This window comes from Pleuronectes platessa, chromosome 23 (assembly GCF_947347685.1).
Source record: "Pleuronectes platessa chromosome 23, fPlePla1.1, whole genome shotgun sequence".
In the NCBI taxonomy this organism is placed as follows: domain Eukaryota; kingdom Metazoa; phylum Chordata; class Actinopteri; order Pleuronectiformes; family Pleuronectidae; genus Pleuronectes; species Pleuronectes platessa.
Window position 1 is genome coordinate 2,016,505 of NC_070648.1, and position 19,071 is coordinate 2,035,575.

General features: G+C 46.4%; 1 protein-coding gene across 1 annotated transcript in view; it reads left to right on the forward strand.

Moving 5' to 3' along the window:
* Positions 1 to 19,071, forward strand: part of col4a6 (collagen, type IV, alpha 6) — a 41,337-nt gene that overhangs the window by 5,698 nt on the left and 16,568 nt on the right. Inside the window, exons 4-19 of the mRNA XM_053416668.1 lie at positions 5,109 to 5,189; positions 15,688 to 15,822; positions 15,930 to 15,974; positions 16,240 to 16,359; positions 16,457 to 16,519; positions 16,695 to 16,730; positions 16,824 to 16,886; positions 17,031 to 17,066; positions 17,180 to 17,221; positions 17,397 to 17,486; positions 17,570 to 17,623; positions 17,733 to 17,795; positions 17,887 to 17,931; positions 18,056 to 18,109; positions 18,764 to 18,833; positions 18,926 to 19,027. Coding sequence (XP_053272643.1) covers positions 5,109 to 5,189; positions 15,688 to 15,822; positions 15,930 to 15,974; positions 16,240 to 16,359; positions 16,457 to 16,519; positions 16,695 to 16,730; positions 16,824 to 16,886; positions 17,031 to 17,066; positions 17,180 to 17,221; positions 17,397 to 17,486; positions 17,570 to 17,623; positions 17,733 to 17,795; positions 17,887 to 17,931; positions 18,056 to 18,109; positions 18,764 to 18,833; positions 18,926 to 19,027 — 1,099 coding nt within the window. The remainder of the gene's footprint in view (positions 1 to 5,108; positions 5,190 to 15,687; positions 15,823 to 15,929; positions 15,975 to 16,239; positions 16,360 to 16,456; positions 16,520 to 16,694; positions 16,731 to 16,823; positions 16,887 to 17,030; positions 17,067 to 17,179; positions 17,222 to 17,396; positions 17,487 to 17,569; positions 17,624 to 17,732; positions 17,796 to 17,886; positions 17,932 to 18,055; positions 18,110 to 18,763; positions 18,834 to 18,925; positions 19,028 to 19,071) is intronic.

Here is a 19,071-nt window from a genome sequence, read left to right on the forward strand (position 1 = left end):
GTTGTGTGAATTTATTTATCTTGAACTTTTATGCACAGACATGCACACGAAGATCCCCGTCTGTTGCTTGTCTGTCTATTTGCTAGGTGTGCTTATATACAGTTGATTCTGCACACACACAGACACACACACACACACACACAACACACTCAAAACACACAGTGTGCAATAAACAGAAGTAGACGAGGAACGCTGGAGGCCCAAACACAGCTGGTTAGTCTCCTGTGGTGGAAGTCAAGGTCACAGATGGACGGGAGAGGGGGAGAGGGAAGAGGACGGATATGATGAAGGGGAGTAAGACGACTGGAAGGTTGAAGAGCTGGGACTGGGAGGATGAAGGGAAGACAAATAGAGGGAGAGATGATGAGGGCGACAGATAGATCTCCTTCTCCTGGTTTCCTCCTCGGGGCGGGTTCAGGCGAAGGGGAAGCGTGAGGCGGAGTCCTCGGGGTCAAGCAGCGTCTCACTTGTTTGTTAGAACCTGACGTTGGCTCCTCCCCTTAGCGTCTTCACTGACAGTTTGATTGACAGCTGTTGGAGTAAACTCTTCTCCCCTCATTGGTTCGTGACCGTGTGATGACACGCTGATTAAACACATTCCTTAGTAAAGAAAAACCTGAAGGGGTCGATTCAAGGTTTTCAGGCGTTGGTTCTTTTTATCACTGCCCAGCTTCAGTTCCAGAATTCACTTGTTGATTCAACAGAAGGATCTGGATCCTGATTGGCTGCTTAACGTCCTGTTTTTCCTCATTTCACCTTTTCCCCAATAAATCCAAAACCAATGATGATGCAAGAGGATTTTCCACCTTAGCTCTGCTGTACGAGTGAAATTGAGCAAGTTAATCCTCTTGTTGTTTCCATATGATGGTGTAAGTCTTTGTATTGTTTGCTGGGACCAGGCGTTGACAGGAAGTTAAATGAAACGAGAGGAGAGAGGGCTCCTCTCATCATGCGTGTCGGCTTCTGTCACGTACATTCACCTTATTCCTGGAAACCCTCGACTCAACCTTCATATCAGACCCTATAGGAATGAAACAGGCAAGTCCTGACAGCGGCCGCTAGCCACGAGCCCCAGGTCTCCTCTGAGCCGACGGCTTTTAACATGAAAGTGTTTGGAAAGTAAAGAATTGAGCAAACAGAGGAGATTGACTGGGGAACATTATCTCGGGCTGAAGGACGCATAGCTGGATAATGCCGGGATGACAGAATGGCCTAAAGAATAATGCAGCGTGCAGACAGTCGGCAGCGTGCCTGTTGGATCACGTTATATCTGTGCATGTATGCAAATGATGAGGGGGCCATGCCCAGAGCACTTAGCAGTGTGAGGAGCCCCCGCAGTGCCGTACATTCCTTAAACCTCTGCAGATTACTGTAACACCCCAGTCAGCGCAGGTGGAAGACTTTCATCTGTCTGAAGAAATTCATTTTGAACCTCAGCTGAAGTGACTCTTTGACAAACATGCTCCTGGTTTCACTTGACATTGAGTTGGAGGCAGAAATCTCGCGGGGAAGCAATTGTTCTTCAATTCCCAGTCCTTCCTCCCAGTTTCAGGAGAAATCCCAACAGGTGAATTCATTTCAAACTTCATTTCAAGCAGCAGATATTTATTTACGAGAAAGCCGGTCGCTGCTCTCGGCTGCGAGCACCTGACAAAGACAACTGGAATCGGTTACAGACGCAAAAAAGCTGCAGACAAAGAAACATGAAAAGTGAAAGACACACACAACAAAGAGAAAGTGAGCTTGGCCCAGAGCAGAGAGAGAGAGAGAGAGAGAGAGAAGGAGGGAGGAAGGAGGAGAGAGAAGGAGGGGAAAGGTCAGTGGTGCTGGTCCTGCTTTCTTTCCTCTGATCTGCTGCACTCGTCTAATCACAGTGACAGAAGGAGGGCAGCGCACAGGGAGAAAGTGAACTGTGACGTTTGAGCTGCTGCAGGAAGCAAAGACGAGATGGAAGAGGTGGAGAAAACAGGAGGAGAGGAAAGGAGAGAGAGGAAAGGAGGAGAGGAAAGGAGGAGAGAAACAGGAAAAGGATGCTTGTAAGTCGAAGCTTTGGCGAAGAGGGCAAAGGGAGAAGAAGCTAAAGATAGAAAACGAGGCCAGTAACTGTTCCTCAAATTAATCACAGAAGAATTGTTGCGCTCTCTTTGCTCCCCTCTGACACCTGGTGGCCACAGGTGATATGGTTTTGGGTCGCCTGTCCGTCACATCCTTGTGAACACGTTATCTCCCGAGCGCCCTCGAGGAACTTAACTCAAATTTTAGCTCAAATGTTCTGTTGGACTGACGCTATGAACTGTGTAGATTTGAGGAGGTCAGAGGTCAAAAGTCAAGGTCGCACTTGTGTTCTTGTGAACGTATTAGCTGGACTCACAGATTAACTAATTAAAGTTTGGTCATTGAAGGTCAAAGCTCAGGTTTGGGATCGGTTACAGGTCAAAGGTCAGAGCGACCTCATGCGAGTGTGGATGGAACATGTATGGAACTGAACCCCCCCCCCCCCCCCCTCCTGATTGGTGGAGACACACAACCACAGGGCGGTGATTCTTCTTCTGATGTTTCCTCCTCTTGTGGTTCCCACATGGAAACTTTGCCCGTAGGGACCAACCAATCGGGGCAGAGCTGTCTTAAATTGTCCTTCCCGAAGGAATCCATTGTTCCGAGGTGTAACCCGGCCTCCACCTGAGCAGGGCGGAGACGTGCCACTGATCCCCCCCCCCCCCCCCCCTCCCGATTCACGCCGTCCACACCCAGAGTTAAAAGTGAACGAGGACACAGGGGACACAGATGCTAAGCCGGCAGCGCCCGAGGGAGAACTCGGAGGACGTGTGATGTGGTGTCAAATCCAGAGGAGGACGACAATGAGGACACGATAGAGACACGTTAGCGGTTGGTAGAAGCACGTGGAGGACAGAGGACACCTGAACTTAAATCTAACCTCAAACCTAAAACAACTTTCAACTTCATTTGTCATGATCAAAAACTTGTCCTCGCAAAGAAAGGAGTGTGTGATTAAACACAACTTGGACGACGTGACAGCGCCTGCATCGCCCCCTGGTGGCTGGCGACAGTGTAGGTCACAAACCCCGCCTCCTCCATGTTAGCAGATGGGAAAGGGACCAAATTTAAAAAGTCATCTTATACGTTAAACACACTTTTCTTCCCCTTTTTTAGAAACTGATGAGAGATCTGAAAAGCAGATTCAAATTTGATAATTAAATATGAATTAAAACAACAGCCTGAATCCCTGAGGGCGGGGTCGTGGGTCAGTGTTGACTTCTCGTTGACCTTTTCCAGATGAACGTTTCTCAGGATTCACTCCAGTCGTTCCCAGGCTCTGATTAAATGAGACCCAGACGAGATCATCTGATGGTTTCCACCAGGGACCCTCGAGGGGGGGCTTGACCTCCATTGTCGTGGATATGGAACATTCAAGGACCGAGTTCACTGTCGCACCCCCCCCACTCGTCACCCCCGCACACTCCTGTCCTCTTGAGCTCCATCGAACCCCAGTCACCCCCCCCCCTCCTCCCCAGCATCACCCTTTCATCCACTAATCACTTTGAAATGCCAGCCATGACCTTTCCAGTTCAACCCCAGAGGAGACCCCCGTATCACAGACCCGTATCACAGACTCATATCACAGACTCATATCACAGACGTTTGCTCCCACGTTCACGCACAACTCGAGCTAATTAATTATCTGCATACGTGTCGTGTACGTGTGATATTTTCATCACGGTCTCGATCCGGCGCTTGAACACGTCTAAACACACGCATGTGGAGGATGTAAACACGTAGGTTCCCTCTCAGCATGTGGTCCATCAGCTTTAACGTGTGAATAGACGCCATGTGGTGCGGTGAAGTTTTAAGAGCCGGGTCTATGAGAGCGGCCGCCACTCACACGTCGGCTTATCACGGCTCTGAGAAGCGCTGCGTGATGTTTTGGTGGATATCTGAGGAATGTCGACCATGAACCAAAGGTTAATCTACGGTTCACATGGAGTTTATATGAGACACATTGTGTGTGTGTGTGTGTTTATTGTGTGTTTATCGTATGTGGAGCAGCTGGGGCAAAGGCATCGGGAGACAACTTATTGAAAAATCTATTTTGTTGTTGAATTAAATGAGACGTGTCCCCTCAGATGACGCATCTCCACTTCCGATTCCAAATAGAAATGCTGGCATCTAACATAGCTTTGAGTCTCGACCAATAGCGAGTCAGTCCCGAGGTGACAGGCCCGTTTAATAACATCGTGAAAAGATGACACGATAACAACTGATCCTTGTAAACATCTGTCTTCTCATTTTTTTTGTAATGCATCCTAATCATGTTGTCATATGGTGAAGGTGAAATGCTTTTGTGTTCCAAACCAGAGGGGACGTCTCTCCCTCTCTCTCTCTCTCTCTCTCTCTCTCTCCCTCTCTCTCTCTCCTGCCACCGCTTCCCACAGTAGCTTTACAAATAAAGTTACCAGGAATGCTAATCTGGCTCCTGCTGGTTCTAACTGACTCCATTCTTTGGGTTAATCACCCGGCTCTGGTTGTGGTGTACGGCCGACGTGAAGTTTCTGGGTCTAATCAATGAGCAGATTAGAGCTGGAGGGGGAGGGGGGGGGGGGGGGGGGGGGGCGGTCGTCTGGGCCTGGTTACACCAGACAGACACGCAGGGGAAACACAAAGTTCTCACAACACAAAAGGACGCACAAATACCTGCTGCGTGTTCGGACACATTTAACCAGCTGGTTGGAATAAAGTCACGCACTTTATCCATCAACAGTCGGAATCAGCTCTGACTTGATTAGATCCTTTTTTTAAATCCGGTTTAAATCCTCTGTCTTCTTTCAAACTAATGTAAACGTGTTGACTTTGTGCTGATTCAGCTTTTATGTCTCCTCCCGTCCACATGTCTCCAGGTGTGTTGGGTCTTTAGTTGCTTCTAGGACTTATACCCCGGCGTGCTGCACCCAGAGCTCGCCCTGCTGCAGTAGTTTGATGTTAAAGTTCTCAACAAGAGAGAAATATGGACAACAAACGCCCCAAAATGCTTAATTGAATATGCATTCGCTGGATCAGCTGCTGTAATATCCTTCTCCTTTTGTTTTTTCCAGCAGGACAAAAAGACAGACGAGCCGTGTGCGGGTCGGGACTGCAGCCGAGGATGCCAGTGCTTCCCAGAGAAAGGCAGCCGGGTGAGTCACGTCTCATCTCCACGATGCTTCTAGAGCTTTTCCCTTCAAATCCACTTAATCTCTTTTCTTTGAATCCCGGAAATCACAGCTTGTTAATATTTGGACGTGAACGCTTTGTCTTCACGTGAGAGTGAACCATCACAGGGCAGCTAACTTTAAACAAACACATCAGATTATATAGGAGATTATTAATATATTCAAGCCTTTGTGTACCTGCACGTGAGCTAGCGGGCGACCTCCTTCTACAGCAGCCGTGGGTTCGATTCCCACGGACTAAATATGTAATATCAACATGACACTCATACTTCTTCTATTTAAAATAACGTACTTTTAGAATCATTTGAATCTGTTGCATCACTTGGATTTAAAGAGACAGGAAGTAAAATCAGGTGTTTGAGACAGAGGCTGAAGAGAGGAGCTGCAGCACTAAGATACATAAGAGCATTTAAACATCTTCAAGTGATGACACCATTTCTGAGGTTCAAGCAGGTTCCTCCTGTGATGTGGCGACAGAACAATCCCACAGAACAGCCTTGAGATTGTTAAACACTTATTTCACTTTGAGGTTTATTGATTTTATGGAATCGAGCTCTTCACACCTCATTTAAACAGAAAAGAGCTGGCGGCTCCAGATCGAGCTCTTATCTCTCTCCATCACACAGCTGCTCACATCAACAAATATTATCTGACACGCATCAAAGTGCGCTCCGTGACGGTTTGTGTAACACACGCCTCGACAGCCTGTTTGTGTGCGTGTGTGTGTGTGTGTGTGTACGATGTCACAATCTCTCCAGACGAGAAGATTCTATGAGCAGCTCATGTAAACACCATAAACAACATAATGTCCTTTTCAGAATAAGATGAATAGTTTATTATTATAATATCTGATGATGATGAGCCTCAGAGAAGCTGCTCTGTCTCCAGCGGTCAGACAAACAGTCCGAGTGGAAGGTGACCTCCTCAGAGACGAGTGACTGCATCATCTCCAGCTGCCTCAGATCCACTCTGTGCTGTGTATACAGACATTTGAACATGTGCTCCACCTGTCAGCTGTTTGCACTTGTGACTGTAAACCTGCTGCCTTCATGTAAACTCCTGTACATTCACGATGTCACGATGTTCTGTAAACGTCTCGGCCTCTTCAGGTCACAGAGGTGAAGCCTGTAAATATTAATATTCAGAAGACGGAGTTCTTGTTCGGTCAGCTCAGAGCTAAGTGGAAGGTTTTAGTTTGTCCCAGTGGAGCTCGGACAAATATTTTTCCAAATAAAAAAGTTAAAAATAAGGCAGCAGGAGTTTAAATCCCACGATTAAACTCGGCAGTCACTAATTTGTTACTGTGGAGTCAGTGGTACACATAGAAAACAGTCCCCTAAAAATATTATATCGAGATCTGTTCATTCTCTTTTGGGAAATCAGTGAAAATATAAAAAAAACATAAGATAATCTATGAGAAAATGATAAAAAATAATTCCTCCTGCGTCGTCCTTCCAGCGACAATCAAACAAGCAGTGGTGAACACATCTGTGTTTGTTTGTGTGTGTGTGTTGTGTTGTGTGTTCTCCTCAGACTATGACTCTAAGCTCGGTCTCTCTCAGCCTTTATCCAAACAACAATTACTGTCTGACACAGACGCCCACTCCTACAGCCCGACTACTGAACGCCACTTCAGGTAAATAACACGGTGACGAGCGACCGGCGGCTCAGTGATAAACCCGCGGTGGAGCCTCCGTCCTCCCGGCGTGTGGAGGACACCGGCTGCAGCTGTGTTTCCTCCTGGAGCAGCAGTTGTTGTCCTTTTGGTCATCAGGTGCTTATTTGTGTCTCTTTTCAGTTTTACTTTTGTCACGTGAGTTCTCGATCATAGCTGTTAGCGGCTCAGGAGGTGGAAAGTTGTTCAGCTCAGGTCGGAGTCGGGGTTTCACCTCGTGACCTGACGCCTGCAACAAGGAGAATTTTAATATTAACTTTAAATGAGACACGGTGGCAGATTATAAATAAAAAATTAACTAAAATAACAACCCTGGAAAAGCACCTTGTCTAATGACTAATCAATTAACTGCAACGTCAGCTCTTTTTAACCATTAATCAAACTTGGTTTGTGTTGAAATCTAAAGTGTTGAGATACTTTCAGTTTAAAAAGGAGCTTCCAGTTCATATTTGCATATTAGAGAAACTTATTTAACAACCCTTGCCAGTGAGGCAGTGTGTTGACTTGCAGCCGTCAGCCTGAGAGACGAGATGGTTTTAATAAAAAACATAATAAAGGACATGAATTCAGATTGATGTGAGGAACAGAGCTGGAGGCGCAGGTTCCTGCACGGAGCGCTGGCACCGGTTACTGAGCAAACACAAGGGCGGTGATGAGCTGAGGCAGAAGCAGCTGATGCAGGAGGCCGGCGTGTCAGCGGTGGCACGTTTGAATCCCGGGATGCTCTGTTGATCCCTGAGGGAAACTCCTCTGTGTCGGTGCTGCTGCCTGTCAGAGGTGCCGCGGCCGCCGGCCACGAAACACTAACGATGGGAAGAACAAATCCAAGAGGACTCCGAGGCAACTTCTCTAATTCAATCAAAAAGATAAATTTAATTTTGACGTGGACATGCATCTCATCTAAAGAGCAACTCGACTAAACTCCATTTGAGTTACGTTGCAAAGTTATACTCTGCAGGCATTTATACTTAAGATGAAGTTAATGCATGAAAACAAAAAGGATCTTTATTTGAAATTCATTTAAATAAAGATTTATCAAAGAGAAGACGACTAATAAATCTTAGAAAATAGAAAATAGGTCACAGGATGCTGGGATCGATCTTATTTATTCAATAAATAGAGAAGAAGACAGATATTGCTTCATCAGATTCCGATCTGAAACGTGCAGCTCCCTCTGTCGTTTCGTAATTTGTTTATTGAATAAATAGTGTTTTAAAAAAAGGCCCAGACCAGAGGATGCGTTGGTGCAAGAAGGTCGAGATGCACCAAGCTCCCTTGAATCTAATTTAGGTCAGGGGTCACATTAAAGCCGGGAAACGATCCTGAGCTGATTGATGGTGACAGGAGGTGTGTGTGCGTGGAGCTTTAATATCAGGCACCGGAGGAGAGAGGGCTGGCGTGTTCCGACAGAACAACTCGAACCTGAAGACGTTTCCTCCTCCGGCCAAGAACTGTGGCATGAAAACAAACATCCAGCAGCAGCGAGCGGAACGAGCGCTCCGGTGTTTCAAGAGGGATAAAGAGGCTTTTAGTAACTGTTTCAGATAAACCTGGAAGCTTCTGTAATTCCCGTATAGCTCCTAAATCCACTGGTGATGCCTGAGTGAGAGCCCCCCCCCCACGCTGCCTTTCATTTGGTTTTTCATTACTATCGGCCGACGGGCTTTGGTTTCACTTAAAGTCCTCAGAGTCTTTGCTTTGGACTTTCCTGGCTTCAGTGTCTGTGTCACACTGGATCCATTTGGTCCAATAACAATCCGCTCTCATCGGGTGAGACCCAGAGGTCAGAGGTCAGTGTCAGAGGAGGGTGTGTGTGTGTGTTTGAATGTGTGTGTTTGTTAGAGCAGAGGTTAACACAGAGGCTTTCAAGTAGCAGCGCAGTCGGGAAGTAGGAGCTTAATTGGATTTTTGTGCAGCTTCCTCCTGAGTCAATCAGAAACAGACACTTCCTGATTTCCGAAGTTCTGCCCGAGGCCTCGACTCCGCCTCCTGCTGGAGCTCCTCGTCCAATCAGAGTGCTTCTGCAGTGATTCCATTCTCACCAAGGGAGCTGATGATGTTCTGGTTCAAAATCAGATACAGATGTAAAGGCTATTATTTAGATTTGACAAATTAAAAATGTAATTCAGGATTGATATTTTACAGTTTAGCCATAAGCACAAACACACACTGTCTCACAAACACACACACACACCCAGAGGACAGAAGTGATGAAGTGATAGTCGGTGTGTCTCAGTGGGAAGATAAGAAAACGAGGGATGAAACAGAGTCGCCACAATCTTTTCTAAGATAAATGGGATGAGCTGCTGAATGAGGGGAAAAGTGAAGATTAAACTTAGTTCAATGTAAAATTAAAAAAAATGGAGGCTTTTAAAACAGCAGCTCAGATTGCACATGCACATAAGACAAGCCCCGCCCAGCTCTTTGATTTCTATCTCCCCCTCTTCTCTCTCTCCATGCGTTCTCTAATGTGTTGTGTTTGTGATTATTAAGCTCATCTGGGTTTCGCTGAGTGAGCGCCTGTGTGTGTGAGCGCCTGTGTGTGTGTGTGTCTGTGTGTGTGTGGGTCTGTGTGTGTGTGTGTGTGTGTGTGAGGGAGAAGATGAAGCCCAAACACAGCCCACCACCATTTTTAGACTGGCGGCCTCAAAAGGATGGAGAGACTGATAAAATGCCTCTCGGGGGCCCAGGAGAGAGAGTGTGTAGAAATGCTTGAATGACAGGACATTGCTGATAAGACTGTACTACACACACACACACACACACACACACACAGACACACACACTAGTGCTTCTCTCTTTTCAAAGACACTCATTGACACAATGCATTCCCTCCCTCAGGAACACCTTCTCAAGTCGGAACACGAAACTCGGAAACTCCTTTAAAACATCTTGTGCACAAGTTGTTCAGTTTATGTTGTTCAGTAAATTATGAACTTGCCTCTAACATGTTTGAGATAATTGATCCTGTCACACCTGATTCTTCATCAAGATACACACACAGACACACACACACACACACACACACACACACACACACACACTACTGACACTCAGAGCTGGCTCATCCTCTCGGCCGACACAAAGTCTAGGAAAGGTTAAAGGTCACGACCAACACAAAGGCCAAAGCAGACAAGAAGGTCAGGGGCACCAGGATCACATACTCTGTGTGTGTGTCTGTGTGTGTGCGTGCGGGTGTGTGTGTGTTGAATGGTCTTCAGGGTCCTTTCAGACCCTCTCATTATTCTTTATGAGCCTTCTGTCTGTCTATTATTTCTCGTCACTCGTTTCTTTCACCTTTTTGAAATCATCAAAACTTGAATTCTTATTACACATCTTAATTATATATATATATATTTTGCATAAAGGAAGGAAAATGCAGAAAAGAAACAAGTTAACGATGGAGGCAGTGAAATTAGACCAAACCAAATGAGAGAAAAACAGAACCAAATATATTTATATATAAATATCTTTATGAATATTCTGTGTATATGAATATGTTGAAGACCTGTTGCTGCATCATCTGTTGTGAGTATCCAGTGCACTCCACTGCCCTCACATGGCTGCTTCAGGAACTGCTGTGGTTTGACGCAGAATTAAAGCCTCAAAAGTTTTTTATTATTCATTTCTTTTCACAAACTTAATGGAAAGAATGAAGCAAATGAAAGTAAAGGCAAATTAAGTGGAAAAGTGCCAGAGGGAAGGTTTGGTTAGTTTCTCTGCACGGAGCAGGACTCAGACACCTCCTGGGTTATCTGGTGTCTGAGTCTTTCCCACTCACACACACACACACACTCACACACACACACACTCACATCGTTATGCACGCGCACGCACACACACACACACATATTTATATCATGGGCAAACACCTGCAGGAATGTTCAAAACTGCTTATTACTGATTTTTATAGGCTCTTGTGATTTGATGTGATAATGACGGCACTGTTATTTATGACATTTCCACTTTACACACTCAAACACACACACTCAAACACACACACACACACTCACAGACACACACCCAAACCATAATTTAGTGCATTTTTTCTTTCCAGCAGCCGTGGCCCTGCCCTGCTCCGTCTCTCACTGATCCTAGACCCGGTGAAACACAGTTTAAACATGTAGATGCTCATCACCTCCAGACACCATGAAAACACTTTGGGATGTGCAGCCGTCGTGATGTGTTGTGTTGTGTTTGTGTGCGGCACGTCCTAAATCTTAAAGTATGCCCCCCCCCGCTGACGCAAACATAGGAGAAGAAGTACGAGCATTAACGAACTCTGCAGGAATCTCAGTGTGAGCTAAAGGCAGCTGGATGGAGTTCGTCCTCACACACACACACACAAACACACACAAACACACACAAACACACACACATATGCAGTTTTCTTTACTTTTGTCGTTGTGACTCTTCTCACAGATTCTCAGAGCTCCCACACTTCAAATCCCCAAAAACACACATCCACAGACGTCAGCGCTGTTTGTAGATGAGTTTCAAACACAGAGCAGGTTTTGTTACGACCAAATATAATTTAAAATAAGTACATCAATGTGTGACTAAAATAATAATAAACTAAACTAATGAATATCTACTTTAATAAAGGTACTAATTGATTATTTTTTCGATGGTGCCCAATTAAGGGATTATCCATTAAAGAGCGTCTCACTGGATATTAACTGATTTATTCATTAGCTGCAGCTTCATGTTTTCTAGCTGCGTGCAGGAAGCTCTCCACCTCTGAACTCTTATTCTTTAACTGATGCCGAGACTCCGCCCCCCCGGGTTTCCTCCCCAAAACAACCTGTATCGCGGTGGAGAAGAATGTCTGAATCTCAGGATCTTAAGTGCTCGAGGGTGGAACCGATAAGTTACAGCATCGCCAGCCGACAAAGACAAACGTCAAACATCTTTTAATCCCCAGACGTCGTGAAACAACCTGTCATTGAGTTTTGTAATTGATTTCCGAGCCGTCGCCGAACGCTCCTTCACCTCAGCAGCCACATCTGTGTGTCGCCTTCCAAAGCTCTTGAAGGTTTAAAGCAGCCGAACGTGCCAATTACATGTGTTCCCTGCAGCCGGAGACCATGTCGTCACCTCGGGCTAATTTCTAAAGTGCACAGTTTACAGAAACACACGGTTTTAGCCCCAATTACACCAGTTAACTGGAGCTGCTGGGACTGCAGTGGGAGAATGTGTTGTGTTTAACGGCTCTGTGAGAAAAACGTTTAGTTTTAAAGGCAGGAGAAAGAAGCAAAGGGATATTTTCAAATAAGAAATAGAAGTATTCAAAAACAACCAGTGGGTCGTGTTGGACTTTAATCTCCAGCTCGTCCAACAGCTGAGAAAACACCACTCGCTTGATGACATCATCACCGTGGGACAGCAAAGGGCCCCGCTGACCACTAATGTGTTTTTTATTGGAGGGGAAAGCACCTGGATAAAAAAAGAGGGAACAGGTTGTATGTGGTAATGGCGGCCATTAAAACCAGATGAGTCCGAGGTGCAGGGGACGGTGGGAATCCGTCCGGAGGGGAAGAACAAACCTGGAGTCTGAGAGGAAGCTGCTGCTGCTGGGAGACCGGACTGGGATGGACTGGTTTCAGATTGATTCACATTTAATGGTTTGTTTCTAGAGAGACGCTCTGGTGAGTGGGTTCCATCTCCTGTGAGATCAGTTAAAAAGACTTCCACTTTCTCTAACAGGGCAGGAAAGGGCGTTGGCCTGGGTGGAGGTGAATGATGAAAGAAGAAACAAGGGTCTGACTTTGATTTCTTTTTCTCTCCAGTCCAAGTAAAGAACCACTTGTCCTTCACTTCCTGATTGTATCTCAGAGTTTTGTCTCGATGATCAAGATTCTTCAAGTCTCCTCGGATCATCGTGATCCTGAGCCTGAGATAAACGGAGGTGTTTGGGTTTCTGGTCTGAGATTTCCCTCGTTCTCTTGTCTGAACGTGTGGAGACGCGACCAGGAGCTGCTTTCATTTTATCTCTAGCAGCAACAAAAGGGTTTCTGTAGCCGGTCGCTCAGCCTGAGGTTCGGGTCTGATTCACGTGTGTCTGCCGGTGGCCCGAGCTGCCGTTGGGTCATCAGAGCGGCCTGCTGGTTAAACCTGCACCCAGAGACCCAACATTCTCCGCTCCCATCACCGCCCCCCAGTGAGCATGCGGTGTGACAGCTCAAATCTTCCCCCTTAGCGCACCCAGCCCTCAGAACAATACGTCCCGACAGACTCCGAGAGCCCGAGGCCGTGCGCCGGCAACGCACACACACACACGGGTTCTCACGCGCATGGCAGCTAGAATCTGTCTGTCCAAGCACTGCATCAGGAAGTGAGGTCGGCCCGGTGGGAGCGGTAAGTCCAGAGAGCTTAGCCGCCCAGAATAGGCCCCATTGTGCCCTTTGTGCTGGGGGGGATTTGGGCCTACAAACTGACCAGTCTGCTGGAAGGTGATGGGGATGGAAGGTCTGGAGGAGGCGGGCGGAGACCCGGCTGGGATGGCACGAAAACACCCCGCGATGCCAACTGGCAGCGGTGCTGGTGGAGAGGCAGTGTCGGGACTCGACTGTTTAACTTGAACTTTGACTTTTTTGACTGTGGTCCATGTCCCGCTAACGTGGAGGTCATGACCTATGCTGTAGCCAGCCACCAGGGGGCGATCAAGATCCTTTGGTCGTCCTTCTTTCTTCTTTGAGGCAAAGAGTGAAGATTGGATTGATGGATATCTGAGCTCTTGTAAACAAAGAGATTAAAACTTATAAAGTCACAAACAACGAGATCGATCAACAGAAAGAGAAACGTGGTCAAACAGCTGTTATGTGCAGATGATGCAGAAGTTACATGAATATTTGTAACTAGTGTTTCATGTGTGGAAAGTATTTTAATCTGAAAATACGGCTCTGATGACACAGGGGTCAGTGGGAGCTAGAGACCAGTGTGAAACACTAGGTCGCCTCCTAGTGGTCGTTTCCAGAACAGCCTTGTGATCCAACCCAGTCCAACGAAAACCACAAAATTTTCTGGATGTGATTTAATTGAGATCTTCTTCTTCTTCTTCTTCTTCTTCTTCTTCTTCTTCTTCTTCTTCTTCTTCTTCTTCTCCTTCTTTTTTCTGTCTTTATTGAGTTTTCCTCTCTTTCATCCCTTCACTTTTATCTCCTCTCCCTCTGGGTTTTTTAATACCAGGCCATGTTAGGGAATAAACAGAGCTGCTTTCAAATCTCTGAAACTCACGTTCACTTCCTCCTGCGCTCACCCACTCGGAGGCGCTCTGGAAATCAAAGAGATTCTCTGGAGATTAGCTTTGAGGAGAAGTTTCTTGTGTTTATGAGGTTTTTAAAAGTTGAAAGTTTACGGAGCCCTTTCAGTCCCAGAGGATCTGACGGCAGACAAACAGAGAACTGAACTAATGAAGTTTTTATTAGAAGAGAAAAGAGAACCGCAGCCCCTGTGATGATTTAAAGATCTCCCTGCTGTGGAAACGTACCAACAAAGTGGAACATTATTCATTTCCTTCTCCACATGAGACCAAACCATTGTTTCACCTCTAGCCCCAGAGACGACCTTGAAAGTGACCTCTGTGACCAGAGAAGCTCTTTATTAGAGCCGGGCTGAAGGCAGGAAGGAGCTGGAGGAATCGGTCTGAGGGAGGAAGGTGCTGTCAGAGCCGTGATGGAGGACGACATGTAGGGAAGGCCAGGGCGTGAGAGAAAGTGCATTCCCCCCCCCCCCCCCTCCCAGGTGAAACCAGGTGTGAGAGCGAGCTGTGAGCCAGACAGCTCTGGCATGAGGCTGCGCTCACCTGGCACAGGCCTGTCATTACTGCTACCTGCCGGTGCCCCCGGGGGGGGTCACATGGGCTGGAGGCAGAGCGGCAGCCTCAGCAGGACGCCGCGTGGTCAAAGTTCATCCAGCGTGTTTATCAGAAACGTCACTGCAGACAGAAACTCCCTGGTGCTGTTTGATTACACTTCTCAATCCAAGCAGGTCTGCAAAAACGTCCTCATTTTCATTGGTTTGAGGAAACGCTGCAGTTGGTGTCTCTCACCACTAGGGGGTGCTGCCCACTTGGATGTATTATGAACTGGTTTTTTTTGTTGTCGGCAGATTGTGTGAGTTTCTGAGAAACAGTTAAATGAACCAAAAACAAAACAGATTCCGGCTGATCTGCGTGAGACAGTTTTTTAAACTGTGACTTTTCTTTGACCCCTCCCTCCTCTCCCTGTTATACTGCCTCCTAAAAGATGAGATAATGGCAGGTTGTCAGGTGTGTGTTTGTGTGTGCTTGTGTGTTCTTGTGTGTGTGTCTGGGCGTGTGCGTATGTGTGTGGTTCTTTGTCTTTATACTGCCATCACGTGGTTGAAGTTGGACACTGCAGTTTGTCATTTGCAGCGCAGAGGCAGGAAAAACTTTAAGATTGAATTAGTAAAACAAAATGTTCCTCTCAAACAATCTAAAAGTTGTATCTCTAAAACATTATCATAAATGTTTAAAATAGATCTTAAAAGATTATTATTATTCAACCAATATTTATACTTCTTCTACTCTTTTACCTTTTGAGACATTTCATTCAAACGTCCTCATCTATACGCGGTTACAATGTGGTTATAAGATATAAAGGGCATTTTAAGTGCTATTAATATATTAACATCTTGTTATAGGACAAATTCAATCATTCAACTTCCTTCGGAGACGTCAGAGAAAGGACATGTTTTTCGGGACATGGTTTTTGTGTTATTGCATCAACAATAATCTGCTTGTGTGTGTTCTCTGTGGTGTTCCAGGGTCGTCCCGGGCCTCTTGGCGAGGTGGGTCAGAGCGGACCAGAGGGGTCCCGCGGCAGCCTGGGGCCTCTAGGGCCCAAAGGAGAGAAGGGCCAAATCGGCCTGAAGGGCCCATCCGGCCCCAAAGGAGACAAAGTGGGTTCCTCGGATCTTAACTTGATCTCAATATTCACATGTTGTGAAGTCGTGAGCGACGATAAAGTTTAACCTGGATGTTAATGATGTGTATTTGACCTGTGCAGGGACCGATGGGAGTTCCTGGGTTCAAGGGAACTGATGGAGTTCCTGTAAGTAAAAAACAAACACACAATTCATATTCACACAAACACAGAAATGTGGTGATTTGGTTTCTGTTCGTGACGCTGCATTTTCTTCTATATTCATCCAGTTGTTTTTGTATCTATGGAGTTTTTTCTTTTTTCTTTGGAGGAGAAAGTTTTCATATCAGACAACATGAACCCTGGTGTCCGTTAAATAGATCAAGCTCTAATAATAATAATAATAACATTGATTAGTCCTGGTTCTTTAAGAATGCGCCCTCCTCTCTCTCAGGGTCACCCCGGTCTGGAGGGCGGCAGAGGCCCACCTGGTCTGGACGGTTGGAACGGGACCAGAGGAGAACCTGGAGACTCCGGCTACGGGATAGGAGTCCCTGGATACCCTGGACCTGCTGTGAGGACAAACCTTTATCCTCTGTGTTTATGAACATATACGATCTTATGTTTGTCTACAGGCTGAACATGTGTAACTGTGTCCTCTCCTCTAACAGGGAGCCCCCGGGACAAAGGGCCAGAAAGGAGAACCTCGATACGTCTCCGCTGACGGCGGCGTGGTAAGAGCTCTCACTCACTCGTGCAAATGATCGATGGCTCCACGACATTTATAATGTTTAGGAAGAAGAAGATCTGACGTGTGTGAAAGGTCAAAGGTCACAGTGACCCTCATATTACTGTGGATTCAGGAGCAGCTGCAGGTTTATAACCATGAGTTCTTCTCTCCTCGTGCAGGGTTATCCAGGACCGCCAGGACCCGACGGCCGACCTGTAAGTCATGATGTGTAGATCATGTTTGTTAGAACCTTCAGTGGTAACGTCAGGTTTCTGTTTCCTGACCTGGTTCTGGTTTAACGTCCTCAGGGAATCCGAGGCCCCGATGGCCGGTCTGGTTCACCTGGTCCTCAAGGACCTGAGGGATACACGGTACGATCCGTTTCTCCTCCATGTTAATATCACACCCGGAAAACATGTTATTCTTCATGTTTATTTCAAGTCCCTACAATTAATAAATGAATCATTTGACTTCATCTCAAACTAACTAAGTCCGATTCTGTCGTCTGTCTCTAGGGTCCTCCCGGCCCCCCCGGCCCCCAAGGGATGATGGTGAGTAAAACAAACATATTCAAATATAAATATAATATAATATATTGTTAACAGGGTTGTGTGATAGTGTCGCTTTGTGTTTTTAACGTCGTGTGGAACCTTGTTGTTTTCAGGGGAGTCGCAGTGACGGATATCAAGGAGAGAAGGGAGACAAGGTACAAACTGAGGAGCTTCTCCATCCTCCTCTTCATCTCTCCCTCATCCCCCTCTTCATGTCTCACCTCTCCCTCCTCCTCCTCCTCCTGCTTCCTCTCTCTCCCTCTCCATCTCCTTCCTCCTCCCCCGTCCTGATTGGCTAACGGTGTGTTGTGTGTGTATCTTGGACTTCAGGGTGACCTCGGTGTCCCCGGGCCCAGCGGCACCCCCGGGGACGGCTCGCTGATAAGTGAAACAACTCTCACCATCTATAAAGGAGACAAGGTACGTCCCATTGTTTTCTTCTTTATTTCTGAAGTACTTACTACTTTAGCTTCACCTCCGCTGTGTCTGTGTCTCCGTCACAGGGGGAACCCGGATTCAAGGGCGTCCGAGGATTCGCTGGAAACCCTGGTGCACCTGTGAGAATAAAACTAATAATTCAAACTGTCATTTCTGCACGAGCAATTAGGAGAGAAGAATCGGATTTAAAACTCAGTATTGAACCTGCTCTGTGTCGTTTGAACGCAGGGGCCGTTCAGCTATCGAGGTGAAGATGGAGAGAAGGGCATTCCTGGATACCCCGGGGCGAGAGTAAGAGCCGACCGCCCTCTGATCGCTTCAGTCTCACGAGTACAAGAGAGAGAAAAGTGTGAAAACAAGATGTTGTGTGTCTTTTTCCCAGGGTGCTCCAGGTTTCAACGGCCCCCCCGGCACTCGGGGACAACAGGTACAATGTGATCAAAGTAGTAAAGTACTCAGTTGCCGTACTTAATTACTTTCCTCCTCGAGAAATACAGAAAATACTCAGTGAATAAGTAACGAGTAAATTCTGTTTTTTTTCTGCCACACAGGGATATGGCGGTAGCCCAGGTTTCGGCGGCCAACCAGGATACAACGGACCCAAGGTAATATGTGTGTTTGTGTTGTCCTGCAGCTTGTGTTGTCGTTGTGCAGCAGCGACAGACACACACAGTGGCACCTGATCCAATTGGAAGCGTCCGGCAACAAAATATCAAGCTGAAAACTTTCACTTTCTATTGACTTATTCAAGAATATTAAACTTTGAACTGTTATCTTATCTAAATCTAAATACATCTAAATTATATAAATAATATCTTATAAATAATAACAGTTATCCGCAATTGCTCAGGTACAAATTTAAAAACCTTCTTCCAGGTAAAGAGAGTTATCACGTCTTCTTGCAGTACCAGTGTTTCACCAGCAGATGGTGTCCTCAGGGAGGCAAATGAAGAAAATGCCACTTTTACACTATCCATAAATTTTAAATAGATAATGACTGGTATTTATTTATTGGGTGCAGATTTGAATCTGATTTCTTCATTGCTGGTATGAAACAGTTTTTTTCTCTTTAACAGTTTCCTCTGTCTCCTGGCTGTGTGCTCAGCTGTGGTAGCTCTATAGATCTGCTTCAGTCTAGATCAGAATCCGAGATGTTTCCCACAGTTTTCCATCATTAGCTTTGATTCCTTCAGCTTGGTCTAAGACTTCTCTTCTGTTCTTCTTCCTCGTCTGTGACGCTTTGAATCTGCGCCGCTCAGGGAGACCAGGGAGACCCCGGACCCCCAGGCCCCCCCGCCTACGTGAATAATAATATTGGCTCTATTAAAGGTTACATCTTCACTTGTATTAATAGTCCTGATGATGTGTTTGAGTATGTGTGAGCGTTCTGCTTTAACCATCTGGTCTGTGATTGGCTGCAGGACAACCAGGTGACGCAGGATTCAGCGGCCAGCCTGGCACCCGCGGTGACCAGGGAGCTCCTGGGTATCCAGGACCACCAGGGCCACCAGGAGAATTACTGGGCAAGAAACCTAAACATCTTTAATTGTCTTCAATTACACACGTC